Consider the following 25,122-nt stretch of genomic DNA (forward strand, 5'->3'; position numbering starts at 1 on the left):
TACTGCTTCTCCTAGTTCTCCACCAAAGTATCCCCAAGAAAACTGATAGGGTTATAGGCATCCCTTGGAGTACAGGGGGTATAGCCCAAAGCATCCTCTCCAGAATCCTTAAGCAAAAAATTTATTTAAAGTATATTGTTTTACATTAAAACTTCAGGTGACTTTTACATTCTTCATGTTTGCTATAGTATAAAAATACTGCTTTAAGCTATTTACTACAATGTAAAAAATAATATTCCAGGAAAGCAGCCACATATAACCCATACCTATGTCCAGCATGGTAGCACATCTCCTAACCTGAGGGTACTGCTGGGTGACCCTTCGAGAAGCACACATGAATATAAAGCATCCAACACAAGGATTAGCATATAAAAGACCCTCAATAAAGTAGAGCTATTATGATTATTATTATCGATGCTGTTGTCATCTCAAGCAAAGGATCACGGGACTTTGAAAAACTACAGAATCTTCTAAGCCAAGCAAATGTGATAAGATATAAAAGTTTCAAGGAGCTATACTGTAGATGGCCAGCAGAGCAGAGAAGACATGGATAGGGCATGTGTGATGAATGAAGTTACAGGAAATAATTTCCTTGGAATTCAGGCAGCTTTACAAAAGAAAGGCTCCCACATTCCCAAGCCTTCACACAATCCCTCCAACTAAGTCTCTAGTCTCTTGCAGCTACGATGAATATAGGTTTATGAGAATTATCAACGTGGTTCACTTGTTTTTCCAGACTCACCTCTTTCTCAGTCAGTTCAGCTTGTAAAGCATTGACCTTCTCTTTCAGGTCTTTGTTCTCTTTTCGGAAGGATTCTATCTCTTCTAGTCTTTCCCGATCATCTCTCTCTCGTTGTTCTTTTAAGCGCTCAATTATTCTCTCCTTCAAGGCAACATTCAAAAAAGAAGAGGTGAGAACTCATCAGTGTACATGCCAAAGCATACTACAAAAGAAAATAAGAGGTAACACATCTAAGAAATGCTCTACAAGAATCAACACGCACAAGAAACTCAAAACTGGGTTTGCGCAGAGAGGCTATGTATAACAACATTGGGGAAAGACAGTGGAGACAGCTTTTGACTTGTTGATAAAAGCTAGCATCACAGGGCTGCAAGGGATCTTAATGCTTAAGCTCTGAGGCTGTGCTTGGCTCATGGTGGTATCTAGCAAACTCCTAGAGCAGGTCTAGAAGAGGGAGGTCCAGGCACCAAGACTCTAGACTTGCCAAAGTCTTGCACAGGCAAGGGAAAGAAGCAGAACAGACTTCTCGGCTCAGGTCCCTTTGCTCAGCCTCCCCAGCTGGCATCAAAGAACCTTCTCTGGTTTCTGAAGACGGTTTCTTTGGTTTCTCCAGCTAGACAGGGCACTGAAGGAGAGCAGGACCTAGGCCCTCCCACACTTAGATCTGGACTCCTAGTGAGAACATGAGACAAGATATACAGCCTATTGTATATATGATTTCCCAATGTGTCTGGAGATGTTTGTTTCTGTGTTTTTTTTTTTTTTCAATGGTTTCTTTACAGTTAGTAGAGACACCAAAACACTGGTTGAGTCTGAACAAAGTTCAAAGAGCAGCTTTCCTTCACTGAGGTGCTGTGAGGTGCCCTCCTCATTAGTCCTCACCACACCTGCAAGAGCAGAACCAATGCCACTGGTGACAGGGCAGAGGTGAGGAAACCCAAGGCTCAGAGAGGAAAGGTGGCCCAGCTCAGGAACAGCAGGCCCACCCTGGCATCTGGGGCTCTCGTTCTCAGCCAACCCACAAGACCACAATGCCACAGACACAAGTCTGGAGCCATCAAAGAGATGTGAAGGTCTGCCTTTCACTTTCATACTGAAATGAAACACTGCCCTATGTTTTCCAAAAACAGGGAACCTGACTGATATCAATGTAAAAGCTTTCAAGAAAAAGAAAGAAAGAAAGAAAGAAAGAAAGAAAATTCCATCTGAGTAAAGCTTGAGTTAGATCTCTGAAATTAGTTTCAAATTATCCAACACATATCTGAACTTCCTTTTGGATGACCACGTTAAAAAATATTGGTGTAACAACTGTGCCTAAGGATCCTGATATTCTATTTTATATTTTTATAAGTATGTAGCACAAGACAATGCCTGATACAGAGGACAGCTGTAAATAGTATTTAATACAGAGGGAAGACACTTAGCCTGTGATTTAAGATCCCCCGAGGATCTGTTCTATCCCAGTGAAAATAACTTATGTATCTAATGCTTTCAAGGGGAAAAAAAGTACCATTACTGTTTTGCAATTATTTAAAAACACTTTAAGTGAAGTATATTATTACAACAGCAGGGGTAAAAATAGAACAAATGAGTCTATTAATTGCCTGCATTTGTTTCTTCTTGATTCCAGTTACAGTCACACTTTCCTCAACCCGTGACCATGACGAGTGGATGACTGCTTGATCTGCAAAAGGAGGAGACGGCCGCGTGCGTGGTAAGTCTCCCCAGGGTGCTGCCCTTGGCATACACGACTACTGACCACCCAGCCACCAGGCCCTCTCCATCCCATCACTTCTACTACAGGACTGTTGGAGTGGCATTTCTAAGGCTCCAAACTGACCATGTCACCTCACTATTTGGAAACCTTCCCAGGAATCCCTCTGGCCGGATCAGGTGGCACTTACTCCCACTCGGCACCCTTCACACGGTTTCGCTGCGTGTCCGTCCTGCCAGCCCTGCTTCCCAAGGGTAGCACTAAAATCCTATGACTCTTTTTAAGCCAGCGCCAGGCAAACGGTCTGGCCTTGTACAGGCAATTAAAAAGCCTGAAGGAAGGAAGGAGAACTCAAATGAGGGATCATCTTGGCTTCAAAGGAAGGGTAATAAAATTAAGCAGGCGTGTTAACAGCCAGAAGGTGTCAGAATCATTTGGAAAGTAAGTTGATTTGTTCTAAGCACTTGTACTATTGACTGGGCATTGATGACAAAAAAAATCAGCAAGCACTATAATGTTTTTAAGTGTTATTGATGATTCAATACTACAAAATATTTTTCCGTCAATCACAAAACTAATTTAACTGTCAGCTGCGCAGGGCCAGATGTCAAAAACATGTGTTAAAAGGCCCTAATATGCCATGATCTACTTGATTAACAACTAACTTGCAGAAATTCCAACAATGTGTTCTTGTTTTAGTCTTATTTGCATTGGCGGCGTTCCTTGTGCACACATCTGGCTCTGCACAGGTCTAATCTATTTGTGCTTTATCACCGGTGGGAACTGCATTGCAGTGGCCTCCAGCTCTGCTATCTGGCTTTCTCAGCTGCTTATCTGCTGTGTGGCTACAGCAAGGCTTGGCGAGACCTGCTTTATAAATACAGTGGGTTCTATCTCTTGACTTCTGTGTGTCAATCCTAGAACGGAGTCATACTCAATCTTAACTCACTGAGCAGCATTATTTTTTGCACACTCTTAATAGTTGAATACGTTCCTGGGAATTAAAAGGAATAACACACTCCCTGAGATGCCATAATCCAAGGGAGGTCATGAATAGTACCTGATAGATTCTATTCATCACTCAAAAGACAGCACATAATTAAATGTACATATAAATCCCATGGTTTTTTATTAATCATTTTAGTTTTTCACACCATGCCTTGTTCCAAAAGTTCTGTGCAATTAAATCTGGATAAAAATGGAACTTTTGAGGGAAAGGACATGTAAAGGAGACAGTGATATTGGCAAAAGCACAAAGATCAGAAGGTTTCTGTTTGGGTCCTATTCTATCACCTGTGACTGAGTGGCCTCGGGCTAGTCCAGAGGAGGCAACAGAGTCTCAACCAAGAGCCAACGCAGGGTGGAAATAGCTTCTGAGACAGCTGGGTTGAGAAGTTAGCACATGTCACAGGTGATTAATGATGTCTGTCCAGGCCCAGAAACAGGGAATGATGCTGCACATATCTGAAGTGTTCACTTCTGGGCAAGGCATTTCAACTTATTAAGCCCATTTCCCATATTTAAAATGGAAGAGCATGGATTTGGTGTTTTTCAAAGTGTAATCTTCTGAACCCTGACATCAGAATCTGTGAGCAGGCTTCAAAATCACAGGTTCCTGGGCTCCACAGGAGAGCAACTGAATCAGAACTCAAGGAAATGGGACCCAGGAAACTGTATTTTAAGAAGCTATATAGGTGAAAAGATTATTTGGATACATCCAAAGGTTTGATACTCACTGGAATCAATACTTAAAATGAATCTTGTATTCTTTGTCCTGTGCTAGAGACCCTTGCCAATTCGTATTCACTGGTTTTATCTGTGTTTTTCAAATAAATTAGCATTCTGATTCTGGCACCTTTTAAAAATTCCCTCCAAATAAATTGCTCTATGTTCACTTTTATTCTTCATTGCTATAAAAGGCTAAAAACCAGATGCAAATAGGTTTTGGAAAGGAATAGCTCATAGGCCAAAGCTGGTACACAGAGCTCTTTTGTTTGACTTGAGCATCATAACTTTTTAAAAATCTGAACTTGAATGTTTTGAGATAGGTCAGCTTGCCATAGTCACCAGTCATCCCTGCTGCACTCCACCAAACCCACTTTCCTCATTTCTCTTCCCTACCTGGCCTTTCTAGTCATCTAGGTTCTCAACTCCTCATCTATGGTCCGGTTTCAGATGTCACGTGCCTGAGACTGCAGATCAGCAAACTGAATAATTCATTGCCAAGGCTGATCCAGAAGACAATGAAACTTAAGAAGTGAGCTAGTTCAAATGTGCATTTTGAAGATGAGTCCCTGGGAGGAGAAGAGGCTTGCCAAGGTGACACGGCCAGCAAGTAGCGAAGGCAGTCTGCGGTGGACGCCCTCCCACGGCCCTCAGCCTTCCGCCCCGGATACCCCCTCAGCCTCAAAGGAAGTATTTAAATAAAAGGAATTTGTTTCAGGTTTGGGAATTGCTTTAGGATTTAAGCTAGAGTAAATCAAATCTTAATAGGGCCCAGAAAAAAAACGATAAAATCCTGCCAAGAATTCATGACATGGAAAATTATATGATATATGTCTACTTCTGTGCATTTTAAGAAAGAAATCAAGAGGTAGAAATGGGCTGACATCACATCACTCAAAAATGCAAAAGGGACACATAATCATTAATAGATTTTGAACCAACATCCCCCTATTCCAATTTTACAAACAAAATTACTATAGAGAGCTCTGGAAATAAATTCTTAAAAGTTGAACAGAGAAGAGTGTCTTTACCTAACAAGTTATCTTACTAAATATTCTTTAAGTCTTCAAATAAAATCTTATAATTCTTAGAATTTAATCCTAAATTTATAATCTAACAATTTTAATAGGACCATGAAGATTTTCCAGCCATAGAATTATGGCTCTTTTCCATAGCTTCTATATTTTTTTCGGACAGCATTGGTGCCCAGACTAGAGTGTACATCACACCTATCTGGGGGCTTGCTAAGGTGCAGTTCCCAGGCCCTTCTCAAGGCTCTGACTCAGTAGGCTTAGATGGGCTCTAACCATGTAGAGTTTCAACAGGCACGTCCTGGTAATCCTAAAGTAGCAACGGAGTAGCCGTCTTTAGGATACACTGGCTTAGGGAAACAGTGGGACATTTAATCTCATTCCCATTCAACAAATGGGAAATTGGAGGCCCTAGCTGGGGGAAGAATTATTTGACAAGGGCACTCAGTTAGTTAGTGGGACTGACCCCTAAATCTCCTTCCACTTGGTCTCACTATCCCAGAGTTACAGACTATAACAGCAGGCAATAAAGGGGTTGGTACTACAGTGTGGCATCTAACACAGAACCCCAAACACCCGTGCATTTGTGGGCAAGTGTTACAAAGTGCTGCAGAATCACAAATGATGAGAAGGATAAAGAAAAGGAATGTGACAGTTCTACTCCCCTATTTTTTGTAAGATTTCTTTTGTTTCAGGCTGAATGTGAAAAATCACGTTAGTAACATGGGCCTAAAAATGGCACTGACATGTTACATGGCCAACCGACAAATAGGCTGTCCCTCTTCAGAATATCTAAAGAACTTCACCTGTACTGCTCTTGGGTACTGGCTCTTTGACACTTAAGAAGTGCTGGAGGTAAGGATATAACAAATGCAAATTCAACTCCAGGGTGTGACACCTACACTAGGTGCCCAGAGAATGAATGAATAAATTTAGCCAGAATGAAATGGACTAGAAATCATTTTAAAAGTCAGTAAACATCAGAATGACCTATTTGCCTAATGAAATTCCCTAATTCATTCATTCTTTCATTCAAAGTAATCCTTTTAAATGTAAGTCAGAAGGAAACCCTCAGGATGGCATCCCATCCCCTTCAGAATAAAAGCCAATTTTTAAAAATCTTTTGTCACAAGGAGACCTAACACCCCTACTCTTCCCATATCCCCACACTTGCTGCACTTGCTCACCCTATGCCTAGCACATTCTCCCTCCTAGGGGCTCATGGCTCACCCCTTACCTTCTTCACGTCTTTCCCCAAATGTCACCTTCTTACTGAGCCCCTACTTGGCCACTATACCCCAGTGTTCTCTGTACCCCTCTTTGCTTTCTTTTAGAAAAGCAGAAATTTTACCCTCTGAAATCCTATGTATTCTATTCATTTATTATCCCTCTGCTCACTCCTATTAGAATCTAAATTCTGTGAAAGCCAGGATTTTCACCCATTCTCTTCTCTGTTACAGCCCAAAGCCCAAAACAGTGGCTGTCACACGGTGGGGGCTCACTCAACCAATATCCACTGAGCAAACACTATGTAGGTATTATGCTAGACACTGGGAACAGCAAGCTAACGACACACATGGGGTATGTTGCTTGGGTTTGGAGTCCAGCAGAGAAGACTAATTAACTACATAAAAACAGATGAATGAACAGTTAAGACTGTGACACTGGAAAATCCATGGTGTTCATGAGAGCATAACAGGGACACCTAGAAAGTACCCCTAAAGAAATGATTCAGAGAATAATAATAATAGTGATAACTTCCTATACCTTGTAAACACATTCCATATTTTAATGCATTTTCTCTTCAACATAATCCACTGAGGTAGGTATTATTATTATCCCTTTTTGCAAATGAAAAAAACAGAGGAACTGAGAAGTTAAGTAACTTGTCCAAAGTAGTAAGTGTCAGACCTAGGATTTGAACCCAGGCAGTCTGGCTCTAAAGTCCACATTCTTGACTACTGTACAATACAACTTCCTACCAAGCTGATCTCTCAGAAGAGGAAAAATTGTATCTGCAGAGTAAAGAACATTCTCAACTGGGTAACAGCACATGCAAAGAATCTGGGGCAGAAGGGAACATGGTGTGCTTGAAGATCTAGAAGGCCAGCATAGCTAGAGTACAGAAAATAGGGGGAGAGGGATGGGAGATGGATAAGGCTGGCAATGAAGGAGAGGGGGAAGGTAAGGGGAAGAGAGAGGTAGCAGGTGGGCAGGCGGACAGAGAGGGGTTGGTCAGATGAAAGCCAGATCGGATGGAGAAATGGAACCTACGGGCCAGGTGGACAACTTCAGTTTGTATCATCCCAAGAGCAACGACAAGCTGGTAAAAGTTTTCAAGGAGGGTCAGGGTGATGTGGTCAATTTGTATTTCAAAAAGATGCCCCTGGCTGCAGTACGCCAGGGGTAGTATGGGAGTATGAGGCCCCACTGGGACTGCAGGTAGTATAGCAAAGGGAGAAAAGAAGGCACATTTAAATGAATTTGGATCAACCCCTCCCAGCCTTGTTTCCCTAAGTCCTGGTGCCCCCATCTTTGAGTTCAAGCTCACCTTCTCTGATAGAGCCTCCTCTAACGTCGCCAGTGCAGTGTCTGTGTTACTGGAATCCGTCTGCAAGGACTTCACTCTGTCTTTCAGATTGGTCAGTTGCTTGTCTTTATCCCTAAGTTGTTCTTGCAAGTTTTCAATCTGAAAATAAAGATCACAATTTTAAATGCATATTTCATTACACATCCTGGGCCCAAATTCTTAAAGTAGATCTGTTTAAAAAATAAAAAAAAAAGACTTGAGATTATGGAAACTGTCAGCTTTACAAGATTACACTTTGACTTAGTCTTAGACTCAAGGCCATTTTGAGGAGACCCTCATTCTTCTATTTAATTTTGTGTATAAATGGTGATATAGACGAGCAGAGTAACTCCCTCTGTACAATGCAAGCCCTTCTGACACAGGTCAGCACTGTTATTTCTATGTATTTCTACCCTTTTACCAGCCTTTTAAGTCTCAAGTCCATAGACCTAAGCTTGGTACGGTGAACCAGAGAAATGTTACACAGCATTAATATTAATATATTGATTGAACAGACATTTATTGGGTGCCCATTCTGTACCAAACACCATATCAGTGTACGGCAGAACGCACATAGTCATCCACTCAATCTTTTATTCAGTATTAAACTTTGCGATATGCCCAACGTTGTCAAGTGGCTGTTTCAAAGTAACCACATGAAAAGCCAAGCAGGTTATCACCAGCAGACTGTTAATGGGAAGAACTCGCGATATAAGTCAAATATGACAAGTACTAAACACTCCATTTGGCAACTAAGTCATGTGCTGGCAACCAACCAGCCACTTTTATCCACTATCTGCAGCCTGAAATAAACACGCCAAGTAGCCGATTATAACGCCTCCCAGGAACAGCAGCGACGACCTTCTCCTGGGCACCGCGGACACTGTCATTCATGTTTTTATTCTCTGCTTTCAAACCATGTATTTCTTATCTAAGGTTTGAAAAAAGCCCCACTACATAAACAATTTATTCGTATAAAGGGTTTTAAAATGACAAGGAAAAAAAGCAGTACAACTCTAAGATAAGTCCATTCAAAATATTTGTATTCTACACCCAGCTCTCTCAGGGAATCATTCTAAATGCATGTTTCACAATGTATGACTCAAACAATTTTTTTGATTACTTGATTTCTTTAGCATGAATCTGGAATGGCAATACAAATAATGATCATCATAGCAGTAGTAATCAAGAGGAGGAGACAGTGACAATAACAACAGAAGTGGCAGAACTAGCACTATCAAAAATAGTTCTGAATGCAAAGACAATGACTCTGCTCACCCTCAATCTGGAGAACATGGTCTTAGCTAAGTTTTGCAATAATTACAATGGATGTGGACTAACAGACTAACTTCTTTCTTCCTTTTTTTTCCTTCTTCTTCTGCTTTGAGATAGACAAGCTAGACACTCAGGTTATAGGTCAAATTGTTTCCTCCATCAAAATGCAATGTTTTCCCATCCAGCTGCCACTATGAGGATTCACCGTCCCTCCATGGAAAACACAGCGACTCACAAGGTCTGAGCATCTCCAGTCAAAGCAAAGGCTTCTTCCATTCCAGACAAGTGTTCATGTGGTCACACAATACCATAAGCAAAAACATGTGCAAGCAAGAATGTGGATGGTTATGTGTCAGAATGACAGTAGTTATATGGAAGAAGCCAATAGCTGAGAGGACTGACTCTTGGAGACACTGTACATTATTACTTTGAGTACACACAGGCATACATTTGTGCACACATGTAAAAATGCATGGTGGCACTGAGTAAACGAATTAGGCCCACCTGCCCACCCTGGGAGGCAGTGCCCTGGGGAGGGGTAAGGGGACTTTCCCTCAGGATATCAGCCCTGGGGTAGAGATAGGCACTGATTTCAAGGGACTTTGGGCACTGGAAATAGAGGCCAAAGAAAACTGGCTGAGAGCTTATGTGAGACTCCCTGGGACCTTCCCTAATAACTAGGAAGACTTAAGAAGGTTTAGGGTCAGGGGTCCTACCAGAATGCAGGTCGGGACTGAGAGATAGAGAAATGTAGGATGCTGAAATCTTTAGACACGGAGAAGGTATATCTATTTATTTCACATCTAAGAACCCAGCAGAAGAGCCAGTGATACCACAGGCAAGACTACTAACAGGCTGGAATTGGAGACACATTTATCCAACTAGGGATGCACTACTTTAAGAAATGCTACCCAGAGGTCATCAAGAAGGATTCTTAAGAGAGAAAAACAGATGTAGAACATTATGGGGAATATAGTCTCTTGCATAAATAAAAAATAAATTACTAAATAGATAAATATATCTGAGGAAAAAAATCACTAGAAACTTTAACCTTTGGGTGAAAGGATTTGGGGAGGAGGAAGAGGGGAACTTCCACTTTTCATTTTTGTACACTTGTGTAGATTTTTGCTTAAATTTTCTAACAATGTAGGCTTTATTATTTCTTTAATGTCAACCAAGAGTATCTAGCTGGTAAGATTATGGGCCATTTTTAGTTTATATTTGTATATAAAATTAATAAATAACATATGTGTGAGTAAATGACAAATAATTTAATATATAACACAAATACCTACTTAAAACTAAATTTTCCAGGTTGCCAGCAATTAAAGATTTAAACCATGGCCTAATATGCATGTATTTAAAATCATGTTTTCATACCATTTGCTGACTAAATGGAAATAGCAGAATCTTAATAAAAAGGCAAAATATAAAATAATATAACATTAATTTTGTAAAAAGAAAAATATTCTTAAAAGAACAAAAATGTATACATAAGAAACTCACTAAAAATTTTATGTGGCAATGGGGAGATTAATGATGTTACTTCTTGCTTTTCTGCATCTAGCAACTTGTTTTCATTGACCATAATAAATAGAATAAAAAGATATTTGTAATATCTTTTTATTATATTTTTATAACCAATTATGAAATATCAGAATGGTTCTGTAAATGAGTTTTAAACAATAAGCTTCTGCTTTCTAAAAGGACTCTTTTGCAGGAGAAAATGTTCCTTTGTTATGCCAAAGAGGACCAAATTCTTAAAATTTAAATTTAGGAGACTGCAGAGAATGTAAAATTGAGTATCTTTTTAAAAAATATTCCACTATTTTCCCATGTGCACAAATTGTCATGATGTTTATGAGAAAAAAGGTTTACGAGAACCTTTTTCTTCAAAGAGTGAGGTTGTACAAGGTTCCAATAGTAGATATTGGAAAATAAGTGTTAGGATGGGGAGGTTTGGGAGTGGAAAGTGATGGGTTTTTAAGAAATTTCACATGTTGCAAAAATGAAATCCACTTTAGCAACACAGAGAACTCACCTGGTCACTGTGACAATAAAGTAAGAAGTGGGTCTGCACACGGGGCTGGAGAGAAACCCTGCCCTTGCCTTTGACCTGCCTGTGGGTCTTGGCCAGGCAGATTCCAAAGGAGCCTGACTGCAGAAGCAACGCTGGGCCTTCCAGGGCAGACCTCTGCAGAGGGGGTGAGAGTGGGAGGAGCACAGGCCCTGGAGGTGCCCAACAGTCCTAATCCTAATAGCTTTAAGCTGGCTTCTGAAGCTCTGCTCAAGAGCTAATGGGCCCTTAACTCTGGGCTTGCCATGCCTGAGGAGGGCCAACGCCCAGAGGGAGCTTTGCTGTGTGTTTTCACACAGGTGCAGTCCACAGCACAAATGTGGTCATTGACTAAACAGCCACAGCCCCCTGGACTCTATATTCACTCCTCCTCCAATTTGGTCTCCATGTTGCAGCCCGAGTTACCTTCCTAAGGTGCAAATCTAATTATACAACTTCCTCCCTTTCCTTCAACAGCTCCCCACTGCCTCCCAAATAAAGCCCAAACTCCTTGTTATCATGCATAAGGCCCTCCAAGGATGGTCCATGTGGTCCTGTACCATCCCCTAGCCAAGCCCCAACCCTGCCAAACCACTCCTGCCAGTTCCCAGGGCCAGGCTCTATTCATGCCTTCTCCATCTTTGCCTATCCATTTCCTCTGCTTGGAACTCTCTTCCCACTCCAACTTTTTATCTGTTCAAGTCCTACTCAAATCTTTAATATCAGGATATTCCTTGCATCCTCCAGGATTCCTTCTCTGAAGCCACCCCCACCACCCCCAAGCCAGGTTGAGTATCCTAATCTGCATTTTTCACACACTATTAAATGTGTCATTTTACTTATCTAACTCCACAATTGCAAGCTCAATTATGACAAGAGCTCTGTCATACTCACCGCAGTACCCAATTGTGCTGGCAATACCAAATATTAACTTATTGAATGAATGAAAGAAGGAAGGAAGGAAAGAACCCTGAAGTAGAAATGGCTAGTCCTTTCAGTTCCAGGATTCTAAAAAGAAGAACTTAAAAGTGATGGACAAGTTCTACATACAGCCTAAAACAGAGGACCTACCTGCTTAGGCATATTTATATATGCCCAACATCCCAATGACTCTGGGCAGGTACATCTAATGAGCAGAGCCCAAGAAAGGCACACAGCCCAACTACACAAGGGAGGCTGAGAAACCAAGTCCTGGCATTTTTCACCTTCAATAGTGAGATGCCCTTTATAAAATCGGAAGAAAGTTCAGAGTCTGGGTGGCCAAAAAAATGCCCCATATCCACAGCACCTTATGGAGAACTCTGGTGTCAGCTCCTGAAGCAGCAAACTGCACCACCCTAGAAAGTTTCTCTGAACTCTCGCTCTCTCAAGTTCCCACAGACTCACAAGGCTAGGTCTTCTTCAAATACGGTCCATACAACTCTTTGTTAGCAGTCTGTGATGATTATAGAAATTGAGAGTGTTTGCATATCACTCCAATATCCAAGAACATGATCCATGGCCTTGTCACGATGGGCAGCGTATAGACAAGTTTGGGTGTTGTTGAACTCATGTGTCACACGTGGCCAGAACCACACACTGAGTGTACATACAGTTGAACCATGTATTGTTCCATGACAGACTGGAAATGTTTAAAAAAGAAAAAGGTTGCTTGGGAAGCATAAAATTATAGGTCTGCTAATGCCTCACACTCTTCAGAGATACCTTTTGGAGAGAGCCAAGGATGTCCTCTGAGCAGAAAAGGCAAAGCTGGTTGCTAGTACAGCATCCGCTAAGCCATTGATTTAAACACAAAGATTTAAATCAACCCATCATATTAATGTTCTACAGTTGCACAACAAATCGCCACAAATTTAACAGCATAAATTATTATCTCACAGTCTATAGATCAGAAGTCTGGGAGGGCTTATTGGTTTTTCTGCTGAGGGTCTCACAAAGCTAATACCAAGGGATCAATTGGGCTGAGTTCTCATCTGTAGTTTGGAGTCCTCTTTCAAGCTCATTCAGGTTGTTGGCATTATTCAGTTCCTTGCTGGCTGCCAGGGAGGGATGCTGTCAGCCGCCAGAGGCTGTACAAAGGTCATTGCCATGTGGCCTCCCTACCTCTTCAAAACCAGCAACCAAGCATTCCTTATATGTCAAATTCCCCTCTGCTTTGGGTCCCTCTGTCCACCCTGTGCCTGACTTCTAGCCCCAGATTTACGGTGCTCTTGTGACTAGGTCAGGCCCTCCCAGATCATCTCCCTTTTGATTAAGTCCAAGTCAACTGAGTAGTGCCCTTGATTACATCTGCAATTCCCTTTTGCATAAAATGTAACCTAAACTTAGACAAAATGCCAGGGGTCACATATCATGGGGCCATCCTAGAATTTTGCTTATTATACTCATATTTTTCACCTGGAATAAAAACTTATCTAACTCCACTCTATGTTGATCTTTTAGATCCCTTAAACAGAGGATTGTGCAGGAGCAATTTATCCAAAACTGAGGAAGTAATTCCAGTGGGATATGTGACATTTTAACAGGGTGTTTCTAATGCAGCCATTTTCACATGGCCAAAAAATAAAAATAAAACAAGCTTTCAGCTCATAAAAAAGTTAGTAAGTACTACATGCAGCAGTCCTCCTCACTCTATTTCATAAACATATCTCCATTCTTGAACAACACTGGATCTCAGCATTAAGGCCTGGAATGAAGGTTCAGGGTCCCTGCTTTAAATAAGTAACTGTTTAGACAAAGCTACATAAATCTATGCTTAGCCAAAAAGCAGCCTCAAAACTTCCAGCTAGTATAGTAATGTCATGGTGATGAGGATAATGGTGCTGATGATATTGATGATGATGATGATGATAACTGCTAATTCTAGTAAGTGATTCCTACAAGCCAGACATTGATTTTCTTTTTTTTTCTTTTTGACATTTTGAGATAATTGAGATTTGCATACAGCTGTAAGAAATAATAGAAAGAGATCCCTTATATTCTTTACCTAGTTTCTTCTAATTGCAACATCTAGTGTAACTGTAGTACATTATTACAACCAGGGAATTCACATTGATACAATCCAAGGACCTTATTCATATATCACCAGTTTTATATGTACTCATATGTATGTGTACATATATTTAGTTCTATGCAATTATACTACATGTGTAGATTCACGTGACAACCATCAAAGTCAAGACACAGAAAATTCCATTACCACAAAGATCTCTTGTGTTGCTCTTTTATAATTATACACACTTCCCTCCTGCCTCTACCCTTATCCCTAACCCTTGGCACTATTAAAATTTACTCTATTTCCATAATTTTTTCATTTCACAAATGTTACATAAATGTAGTCATATAGCTTTTTTCATTCAGCATAATGCTGTACAGATCCATCCAAGTTAAGTTTATCAATAATGTGTTCCTTTGTATTGCTAAGTAGTACTCCATGGTATGGATATACAAGCTTGTGTAACCATTCAGATACTGAAGAACATTTGGGTTGTTTTTAGTTTGGGCTATTACTAGTAAACTGGTATGAAGTTTATGTATAAGTTTTTTTGTTTTTTTTCTGTGAACATAAGTTTTCATCTCTCTGGGATAAATGCTACCAGAGTGCAATTGCTGGGTAATATGAAAGGTCCTCATGTACCCAGATACAAGACTAGCCAGCCTGAGGACTCCACAGTTTGTGTAGGATACCCCACAGTTTGTGCCCACAAATCCCATGCCACGAACCACTCAAAATCTCTGGACAGTCTTCGACGTAAAGGTCTTTCCCTACTGAATCCAATCTGTAAAGACTAGAGAAAGTGCCTACTTTTTCAAATACACAGACAAAAACCACAAATCCACAAGGAACATGAATAATCAGGGAAACTTGATACCACTCAAGGAACAAAATAAAGCAATAGTAACCAACCCTAAAGAAATGGAGATATGAAAATTGGCCTGACAGAGAAGTCAAAATAATCATCTTTAAAAAGCTCAGTAAACTATAAGAAAACACAGACAACTAAACAAAATTAGGAAAACACTATATGAACAAAATTAAAAGTTCAACAAATACAGAGAAACCATAAAAAAGAAACAAACAAATATTCTGGAGCTAAAGAACACAATGACTGCATTGAAAAATTCCATAAAGAGCCTTGCTATAGTTTGGTTTCTTTGAACCCTTCAAATCTCATGTTGAAATCTGATCCCCAATGTGGGAGGTGGGGCCTGATGGGAGGAGTTTGGGTCATGAGGGCACATCTCTCATGAATGGCTTGGTGCCATGCTGGTAGTAATGAGAGAGTTCTAGTTCTATTACCTCTCACAAGAGCTGGTTGTTTAAAAGACTCTGGCACCTCCCTCATTTCCCTCTTGCTTTCTCTCTTGCCATGTCATTTCTATACACACTGGCTCCACTTCACCTTCCACCATCAGGGGAAACAACCTGAAGCCTTTACCAGAAGCAGATGCTGACACCATGCTTCTGCAGAACCATAAGCCAAATAAACCTTTTTCTTTATAAATGACCCAGCCTCAGGTATTCCTTTATAGCAACACAAATGACACTAAGACAAGCTTCAATAGTAGATTTAAATCAAGCGAAAGAAAGAATCAGCAAACTCACAGGTAGATCATTTGAAATTACCCAGTCAAGCAACAAAAAGAAAAAGGAAGTCTATAGGACTTAGGGGACACCATCAGGCAAACCAATATACACCTTATGGGAGTAATATAAGAAGTAGAGAAAGAGAAAGGGACAGAAGACTATTTAAGAAATAATGAGAGAAATTTCCCAAACTTGGAAAGGGAACCCCAAATAGATTAAATACAAAGAGATCTTCACTGAGGCACAATATGATCAAATTCTCAAAAGTCAAAGACAAAGAAAGAATTTTGAAAGTAGCAAGAGAAAAGTAACTCATCATATATTAGATAACTTCCTTAAGAGTATCAGTGGATTTCTCAACAGAAACCTCGCAGGCCAGGCCAGGTACAGTGCCAGGCACCTACATTCTCAGGTACTCAGGAGGCTGAGGTAGTAGGATCATTTGAGCCCAGGAGTTCTAGTCCCGCCTTGGCAACATAGTGAGACCTCATTTATAAGGAAAAAAGAAAGAAAGAAGAAAAGAAACTTTCAGGCCAGGAGAGAGTGGGATGATTATATTATATTCAAAGTGCTGAAAGAAAACAAAACCGTCAACCAAGAATACTACAGTGGCAAATCTGTCCTTTAGAACAGGGATACACAACCTATGGGGAACTTTATAATTATTTCATTATATATTACAATGTAATAATAATAGAAATAAAGTACACAATAAGTGTAATCTGTTTGAATCATTCTAAAACCATTCTTGGCCTCCCCGGTCTGTGGAAAATTGTCTTTCATGAAAACAGTCCCTGGTGCCAAAAAGGCTGGGGACTGATACTTTAGAATGAAGGAGAGATAAAATGTTCCCAGAAAAACAAAAGCTGTGAGAGTTCATCACCACTAGGCTTACCTTAAAAGAAATGCTAAAGGGAATTAATTCTTCAAGTAGATATAGAAGGATGCTAACCAACAACATGAAAATATATAAAAGTGTAAAATTTACTGTGAAGGCAAGAATACAGTCATATGCAGGATGCTATAATATTGTATGCTAGAATTTAAATCACTTTTCACTCGAATATAAAAGGTAACCCTTTGCACTCGCTTGCTTTTTTCTTGATTCCTTTATTCTACTTGGGATTTAATTTTTAAATATCCCAGATTTTACAAAGTGCAGCAGTAGAATAAAAAACTGGAGTTTCTTTTCATACAGACTTATTTATTTGGATCTTTTTATACTTCAAATTATTGATACATTCAAAGAGTAATTTTAATCTCTATAATTTTTCTAACCATGTCAAGTCACACTCGACATCCAAGTGCAAAGGATTAAAAGACAAAAGAATTAAAAATAACTATAACTATAATCATTTGTTAATTGATACACAACATATAAAAGATATATATTGTGATATCACTAATATAAAATATGTCAGGAGGAGAAGTTAAAGTGTAGAATTTTTATATAAGGTCAAAGTTAGGTTCACATCAGCTCAAAACTGAGTACTATAATTACAAGATATTTCATGTAAGCTTCATGGTAACCACAACGAAAGAGCTAGAGCTCACATACAAAGGACAAAGGAACTAAAGCATACCATTACAAAGAAAAATCAACGAATCACAAAGGAAGTTATCAAGAAAGAACAAAAAGAACGAAGAATCTACAAAGCAAAAAAGAATTAACAAAATGGCAGTAGTAAGTCCTTACCTGTAAATAATTAATTTAATTTAAATATAAGTGGATTGAATTATCCAACCAAAAGACAGAATACCTACACTGATTATTAAAAAAAATGATGCAACTATATGCTCACTACAAAAAACTCACTATAGCTTAAAGGACAAACATTTGCAGAAAGTGAAGGGATGGTAAAAGATATTCCATGCAAACAGTAACAAAAAAAGAGCGGGGATGGTTATATTTATATTAGACAAAATAGATTTTTTAAGTCAAAAGCTGTCATAATAGACAAAAACGGTCATTATATAATAATAAAAGGGTCAATTCATCAAGAGGGCTTAACAATTGTAAATATATATATGCACCTAATATCACAACACCTAATATAAATAAAAATGAAGGGAGAAATAGAGAGCAATACAAAGTATTAGGGGACTTCAGTACTTCACTTCCAACAATGGATAGATCATCCAGGCAGAAAATCAATAAAGAAACACCAGGCTTGAATAACAATACAGACCAAATGGACCTAACAGACAGACACAGAATATTCCATGCAAATGCAGCAGAACACACACTCTTCACAAGTGCAAGTGGAACATTCTCCATGATAGATTATATCTTGCGCCAGAAAACAAGTCTTAACAAATTTTAAAAGACTGAACTCATATCAACTATCTATTCCAACCACAATAGTATGAAATTAAAGATCAATAACAGGAGGAAAATCAGAAAATTCATGAATATGTAGAAATTAAACAACACACTTCTGAATAACCAATGGATCAAGAAATAAAAGGGAAATTGTTTAAAATCCTAAGACAAATGAAAATGGAAACACAACATATCAAAATTTATGGGATGCAGCAAAAGCAGTTTTAAAAGTTTATAGTGATAAACATCTACATTAAGCAAAAATAAAAGATATCAAAGAAACAACTGAACGTTATACCTCAAGTAACTAGAAACAGAAGAACAAACTAAGCCTTAAGTTAGCAGAAGGAAGGAAGGAAATAACATCAGAGTGAAGGAGAAACAAACAAAATGGAAACTAGAAAAAACAACAGAAAGATGAATAAAATTATGAGTTGGTTTTCTGAAATACATATAAACCTTTAGCCAGACTAAAAAGATTAGAGAAGACTCAAATAGACTTATAAATCAAAGATGAGACAGTTATAACTGATACCATAGAAAGATTATGACTATGAGAAATTATACACCAACAAATTGGATAGCCTAAAGAAACTGATAAATTCTTAGAAACAAACTACTGAGACTGAAACATGAAGAAATAGAAAATCTAAACAGATCAATAATAAGTTGATTGAAGTAGTAGTCAAAAATATCCCAGCAAAGAAAAGCTCAGAACCTGATTGTTTCAAAGGTGAATTCTACCAAACATATAAAGAATTAATGCCAATCCTTCTCAAACTTTTCAAAAAAACGGAAGAGGATGGAATATGCTATGGCCTAAGTGTATCCATCAAAATTCACACTTTGGAAATTTAATTCCCAATGCAACAGTGCTGAGAGGTGTTTAGATCATGAGGAATGCACCCTTGTGAATATATTAATGCCATTATAAAAGCACTTAACAGGGAGTTTTATCCTTTTTACTCTTTCACTTTCTGCTGTCTAAGGACACAGAATTCCTCCTTTCTGGAGGACACAGTGTTCAAGGTGACATCTTGGAAGCAGAGAGAAGCCCTTACCAAATGCGAGCACCTTGGATCTTGGGCTTCCTAGCCTCCAGAACTTTGAGAAATAAATGTCTATTCTTTACAAATTACCCAGTTTCAGGTATGTTGTTATAGCAATGCAAACAGACTAAGAACACTTCCAACCTCATTTACAAGGCCAGCATTACCCTGATACCAAAGCCAGAAAAGAACACTACAAAAAAAAAAAAAAAAATTTACAGGCCAATATCCACAATAAACATAGATGCAAAAATCTTCAACAAAATCCTAGCAAAAAGAATTCAACAATACAGCAAAAGGTCCATACATCATGATCTAGTGGGATTTATCCCTGGGATGCAAGGATGTTTAACATACGCAAACCAAGAAATATGATATACCATGTCAACAGAATGAAGAATAAAGATCATAGAATCATCTCAATAGATGCAGAGAAAGTACTTAACAAAATTCAATATCCTTTCATGATAAAAATTTTCAACAAATCAGGTATTAAATGAATGTACCTCAACATAATAAAGGTCAGAGATGACAAGCTAAGTACACATTCAATGGTAAGAAGCTGAAAGCTTTTCCTCTAAGGTCAGGGACAAGACATGGATACCCACTCTTGCCACTTTTTGACATAACATTTGAAGTCCTACTTAGAGAAATTAGGCAAGAGAAAAATAAATAAAATATATCCAAATCAGAAAGGAAGGAGTAAAATTGCCTATACTTTTCAATGTATAAGCATTTTACCTCCTTGGTTACATTTATTATATAAATGTAACCAAGGTCCTGAATATTATGTTTATTTTTTGTAACTATTATAAATGGGATTGTTTTCTTGACTTCTTTTTCAGATACTCTATTGTTAGAGATAGAAAATCTATTGAGTGTGCATGTTGACTTTCTATCCTGCAATATTACTGAATTTGTTTATTATTTCCAACAGGTTTTTGCTGGAGTCTTTAGGGTTTTCTATATGTCATCTGCCTCTGCCCTTGAATAACCAATGTGATCTTGAGCAAAAAACAAATCTGGAAGTATCAAGTTACCTGATTTCAAAATATATAATAAAGCTATACTAATCAAATAATACTTGCATAAAAACAGATATAGGGACGAATGGAACAGAATAGAAATCCCCAAAATAAATCTATGCACTTGTATTGAATTTATCTTTGCCAAATTGCCACAAATACACAATGAGGGAAGGGCAGTATCTTCAGTGAATGATAATGGGAAAATTGGATATTCACACACAGGAGAATGAAATTGGACCCTTATTTCAAACTACCTACAAAAACCAACTCAAAATGGATTAAAGACTCACGTGTAAAACCAGAAACTGTGAAACTTCTAGAAGAAAACATAGGGACAAATCTTCTTGACATTGATCCATACAATAATTTTTTCATACAACCCCAAAACCACAGGCAGCAAAAGGAAAAGCAGACAAATGAGATTGCATCAAATTACAAAACTTTTGCCCACAGTAAAGAAAACATAGACTTTCAGTGCCATGACACATTATTATAATTTTTGCTTTAGCCATCAAATACGATTTAAGAAACTCATGAAAAAAAGGATAGTCCATTTTATTTATAGTCCATATAGTCTATTATTATTCATCCCAATTTATTTCACATTCCACTATTTTTCTCTTTGTGAAGTTCCAATCTTTCATCTGTTATCATTTCCTTTCTGCCTGAAGAGCTTCCTTTAGCCATTTTTAGGGTAGATACATATCTACTAGTGAAAAATATTCATCGTTTTTCCTTGTCAGAGAATTCATTTCCCCTTCATTTCTGAAGGACAGTTTCACCAGATAGGGAGTTTGTGGCTGACATGTTCTTTTGTTCTGTACCTGAAAAATGTTGGGCTAATTTCTTTTGGCCTCCCTGGTTTCAGATCAGAAATCAAATGTCATCTGAATTGGTGTTCCCTCTAAGTATTGAGTCATTTCTCTCTGGTTGCTTGAAGACTTACCTTTTCCGAGGCCTAACTGTGACATGTCTTGGTATATATTCTGGGGTGGAGGGGAGGAGTGGTTATCCTATTTGGGATATACTCATCTCTTTCAATCTATAGGTTTGTATCTTTTGCAAAATTGGGAAAGTTTTCAGCCATTACTTCATCAAAAACTTTTTCAACCCCATATTCTGTCTCTGCTTCTTCCTGAATTCTGAAGATATGAATGTTAAATCTTTTGTTTTACAGGTGCTTGAGCTCTGTTCATTTGATTTCCAGTCTATTTTCTGTGTTGTTAAGTTCTATTGATTTGTCTTAAAGTTCACTGATTCTGTCTTCTGTCATTTCTACTCTACTGTTGAATGCTTCCAGTGAGGGTTTCTACTTTTTTTCAAGGCAATTCGAAAATTACTCATTCAATTGCTTTAAATTTTTTGTCAAATGATTCTAATATCTGATTCATCTCAACTGTCTTCCTTCATTAAAATTGAGATCTTTCTTCTCTTCTTGGATGGGTTTCTTGGTATGGTGGGTGATTTTCTTGACGTGACAGGAGATTTTCTATTGTATCCCAAACATTTGGATGTATGTTTAAGAGGTGGGGGGTTTTCCACCTATTTATATCTTCTATTTTAATAGGCAGTCACCTGTTTTGGTTTAGCGTGTGGATTCCTTCTGACCTCCCTGAGTTGCTGACATCACTGCTAGGGGAAGAGAGGTTCTCTGCTACCAAGGGATTTGGGGCTGGAGACAGGCTGAGTTGCCCTGGCTCTGCGGATGAAGCTGCTGTGGCAGTCTGGGCCACCTCATCTGGCAGGTGTGAAATGGGGAGAATGGTTGGCTTGGTGGGGGCTCTGCTGGCAACATTTGTGTGCAGACTGGGCCATCACGAAGTTTCAGCCAGGCTTCTCCTTTCCCACTCCTTTGTCCAGAGAAAGCACACATTCCCTCTCTTCCTCCCTTTCTTATTCCCTTCCTCACTGTCTCCCTCCTTTCCTTCCTTTCTTCCTCCTTCCCCTCCTCATCATCTCCCTTCTTTCTTTCCTTCCTTCCTTCCTTCCCTCCATCCATTCCTTTCAGCAGTTCAGGGTCACAGGGCTCTCCAGGGGCCAGTAAGAGATATATGGAGGATAGGAAGAAAACCCAGGGAATGCGCCATGATGACTTTCTTCAAGTCCTGAGGTCCCTAGCCAATTCACTTTCTTCTTTCCCACCTTTTAGAATTCTTTTATGACTATCTGCTGAATTCTTTCAAGGTATTTAATTGTATAATATTTAGAGGGACAGAGCAAGTAAAAGTAAGTTTATACCTTCTTGTGTCAGAACTGGAAGCCATGAAATGCTTTTTAAAAATGGAATGTTTCATTCACTCTTAAAAATCCTATTACTGACTTAAAATGAAAAGCAGCAAAGTAACTTATTTAAGGTGACCTAGCAAACTGGTGGTGAAGTGAGGGTTTACACTCAGACTGTCTCTCCAGGGCCCAGCTCCTTCCTCGGCCTCCCCGCCACTACCGCAGGGCGTTTAGAGCAGGCACTCTCTGCCCTCCCACACCCGCAGGCACAGGCTCCTTTCCCACCAGATGATGGCGGGAAGGGAACCAAAGTCTAGCTGGGGAGTGGAGTGGTCTGTACAACCTGATCTTCCATTTGAGAAGATTCACTCCCGAATGGCAAAAAAGCTACATAGAAAATAAATTCAAACAAACTCAAACCAACTCACTGTGTCAGTAAATGCTCTGTTGACCAAAATATTAATACCAAACACAAAATGAAGAAGAGGACCTACCTGATCCCACTAACATCTGAATTTCCTACATGAGCCTGGTGCATAGTAGATCCTCAGTAAGTATTCCCTGACTGAAACCGGAATGAACCGGCCATTTTAAACACTGGGTGAGTGGCTCAAATTACCTCCTACCAGACAGTGTTCCAGGGAACAAACAACCACATCATGACACCCTGTGGAACATCTGAGATACTGCACTATGCAAGCTCCACCAAAGACCAAATTCAAATGGACAGAGGGAAAGCAAAAAAGAAAACAGCTCCTCAATGTGCATAATCAATATTTAAAGGTCTAGAATGCTCTTTTATTGTCAGCAGTCTGACTCTAAAATAAAAGTGCCTGCTTCCTGTGCTCAGTACTTATCTGAATTCCAGAGCATTTATATGATTTCCTTTCTCTTAAAACTAATTTTAAAATGTGATCCAAACCCCTAACCAAGACAGCATGTTCCCAAATAGTATGGAATCTTGTGTAATTTTTCCTTTAGACACAAAATAAATAGGCAGCAAATTTAAAACATCCCCAAATTGTTACAAAATGAAACATCCTGAAAAAATCCAATGATTAAATGACAGGAAAAGTACGAGGGAGCTTCGAGAAATATTCGTGATGTAAAAATATTAATAAGTGACTGCTGTAGACAAGATCTTCATGGTTTGCTAACCATGGCTAAACTTACTGAGAGTATGGCAGGGTGGCTAAGAGGTGGCTAAGAGCCTCCAAAAAGAAAAAACTCCTAATATCATGTAAACTCATTTCTGCTGGATATCATAATAGTCAGAAAGAAAATTTATTTTTATTTGCTTTCCATATAAAAACCTGAAAACTCATCAAATTTAGTATGGAAAATATTCCTATTTTTGAATATTTTGTATCCCCCCCAACCAAAACAAAAATTATACACAAAGGAATCATTGTATGCAGAAGTACATTTGTACTACATTGAACAGAAAATGATTAAGAACTTTTGATGACACTATACTTTTATAAGAAAGTCATAGCTATGTATGTTATATAGCTTTGGGATAAAGTTCCAACCATGCATACACCTTTCATTTTCATGAAAGTCTGTATTTATTCCATAGTACCTGATAGGAGAAAATTGGTCTGCTTATTGGAACACACAGGCACTCAGAAGAAAAGAGGAACTAAAAAGGAAATAAGACAAATGGAAAAAGTACCTTATAAAATCTTTAAAATCTCATGAAAACCATATATAGATGACTGTGATTCTGAGAAATATATAACTGATTGTCTATAATAATTTTCATTGATACATTTTCTTTTCATACTTTCACATTCATTTTCCACTAATTCTATTCTAAACTTAAAATTTAGTTGACAAGATATGACCTGCCTTTCACACTTGCTTTGTTGCTATTTAATTCCTAGGCTACAATTTAATTGCAACTAACTTTAAAACTTAAGTGCATCATCTAATCTTTGACTATGTAAATAATGTATATTTTAGTAATTAAGATATGCTGTTAAGATCACTAAAAAAAAAAATCATTAAACTCTTCAGGGATAAAAGTCTTTTCTTGTCCACACACTGTCAATAAACAAAGTGCTAATCTTGTCACTTTTTTGGCCACTGTCTCAGGAATGCTTCTGAAGTACTCAAAGGATTAAATTAAATCTCACCTGCAGACAGGCTTTACAATTCAGCCGAAAACCTAGTTCTCAAAGGAAAATTACTTTCATTATCTTAAGTTAAAACCAAATATTCTGTCCTCTGGAATTTGCAGGAAAAGAGCAGCATCAAAGAAAACAATCACTTCAAGAGAGTTTGTTCGTCAAGACCCTGTCTAAAAGAATTACTTAAGGGAGAATTTATTTTAGAAAATATTATCTCCAGGTTATTCTAAGACAGCTATAAAACTGTGTTATTTAAATTACTTCAAGTTGATGCATTTTTGCAATTTTGACTGTGTTCTTGGGGTTTTAATACTTTTTTAAAAAAAGAATTATTTTATGTATAGTCCTTGTTTTGAATTCTAAATTTTGCTGTGGTCTTTTACTTTTTTAAAAGATTGTATAGTTTTATGAGCTAAACATCTGAAACCTACAGAGAGAATAAAAGAAGAGATTTATTGCCTTTGAGTTCAAATATGAAATAATAGAAGAAACTAAATTTGAGATTAAAGTATGTATTCATTTGGAGGAAAATGACAGCACTTGAGTACTCAAGAAATTATTTTCCAATTTAAAGTACTCTATGTTCTTTAATTTAATTTAAGAAATATTTAATAGGATAAAATACTCATATTGCAGAAATTTTCCTCCTAAGAACAGAGAGCATTAC

At 38.4% G+C, this 25,122-nt stretch overlaps 1 protein-coding gene across 10 annotated transcripts in view; it reads right to left on the reverse strand.

Annotated features, from left to right (window-relative positions):
- ERC2 (ELKS/RAB6-interacting/CAST family member 2) overlaps positions 1-25,122 on the reverse strand; it is a 982,890-nt gene that overhangs the window by 492,747 nt on the left and 465,021 nt on the right. For all 10 annotated transcript variants that reach the window (XR_012922097.1, XR_012922096.1, XM_076008685.1 and 7 more), the window contains 2 exons: positions 7,764-7,901; positions 743-883 (listed from right to left, as the gene is read on the reverse strand). Coding sequence is in view for 8 of the 10 variants with exons in the window: in XM_076008685.1 (XP_075864800.1) it covers positions 743-883; positions 7,764-7,901 (279 nt within the window). In the remaining 2 variants the exon portion in view is untranslated. The remainder of the gene's footprint in view (positions 1-742; positions 884-7,763; positions 7,902-25,122) is intronic.

The sequence above is a fragment of the Microcebus murinus genome, chromosome 1 (genome assembly GCF_040939455.1).
Source record: "Microcebus murinus isolate Inina chromosome 1, M.murinus_Inina_mat1.0, whole genome shotgun sequence".
Taxonomy (NCBI): domain Eukaryota; kingdom Metazoa; phylum Chordata; class Mammalia; order Primates; family Cheirogaleidae; genus Microcebus; species Microcebus murinus.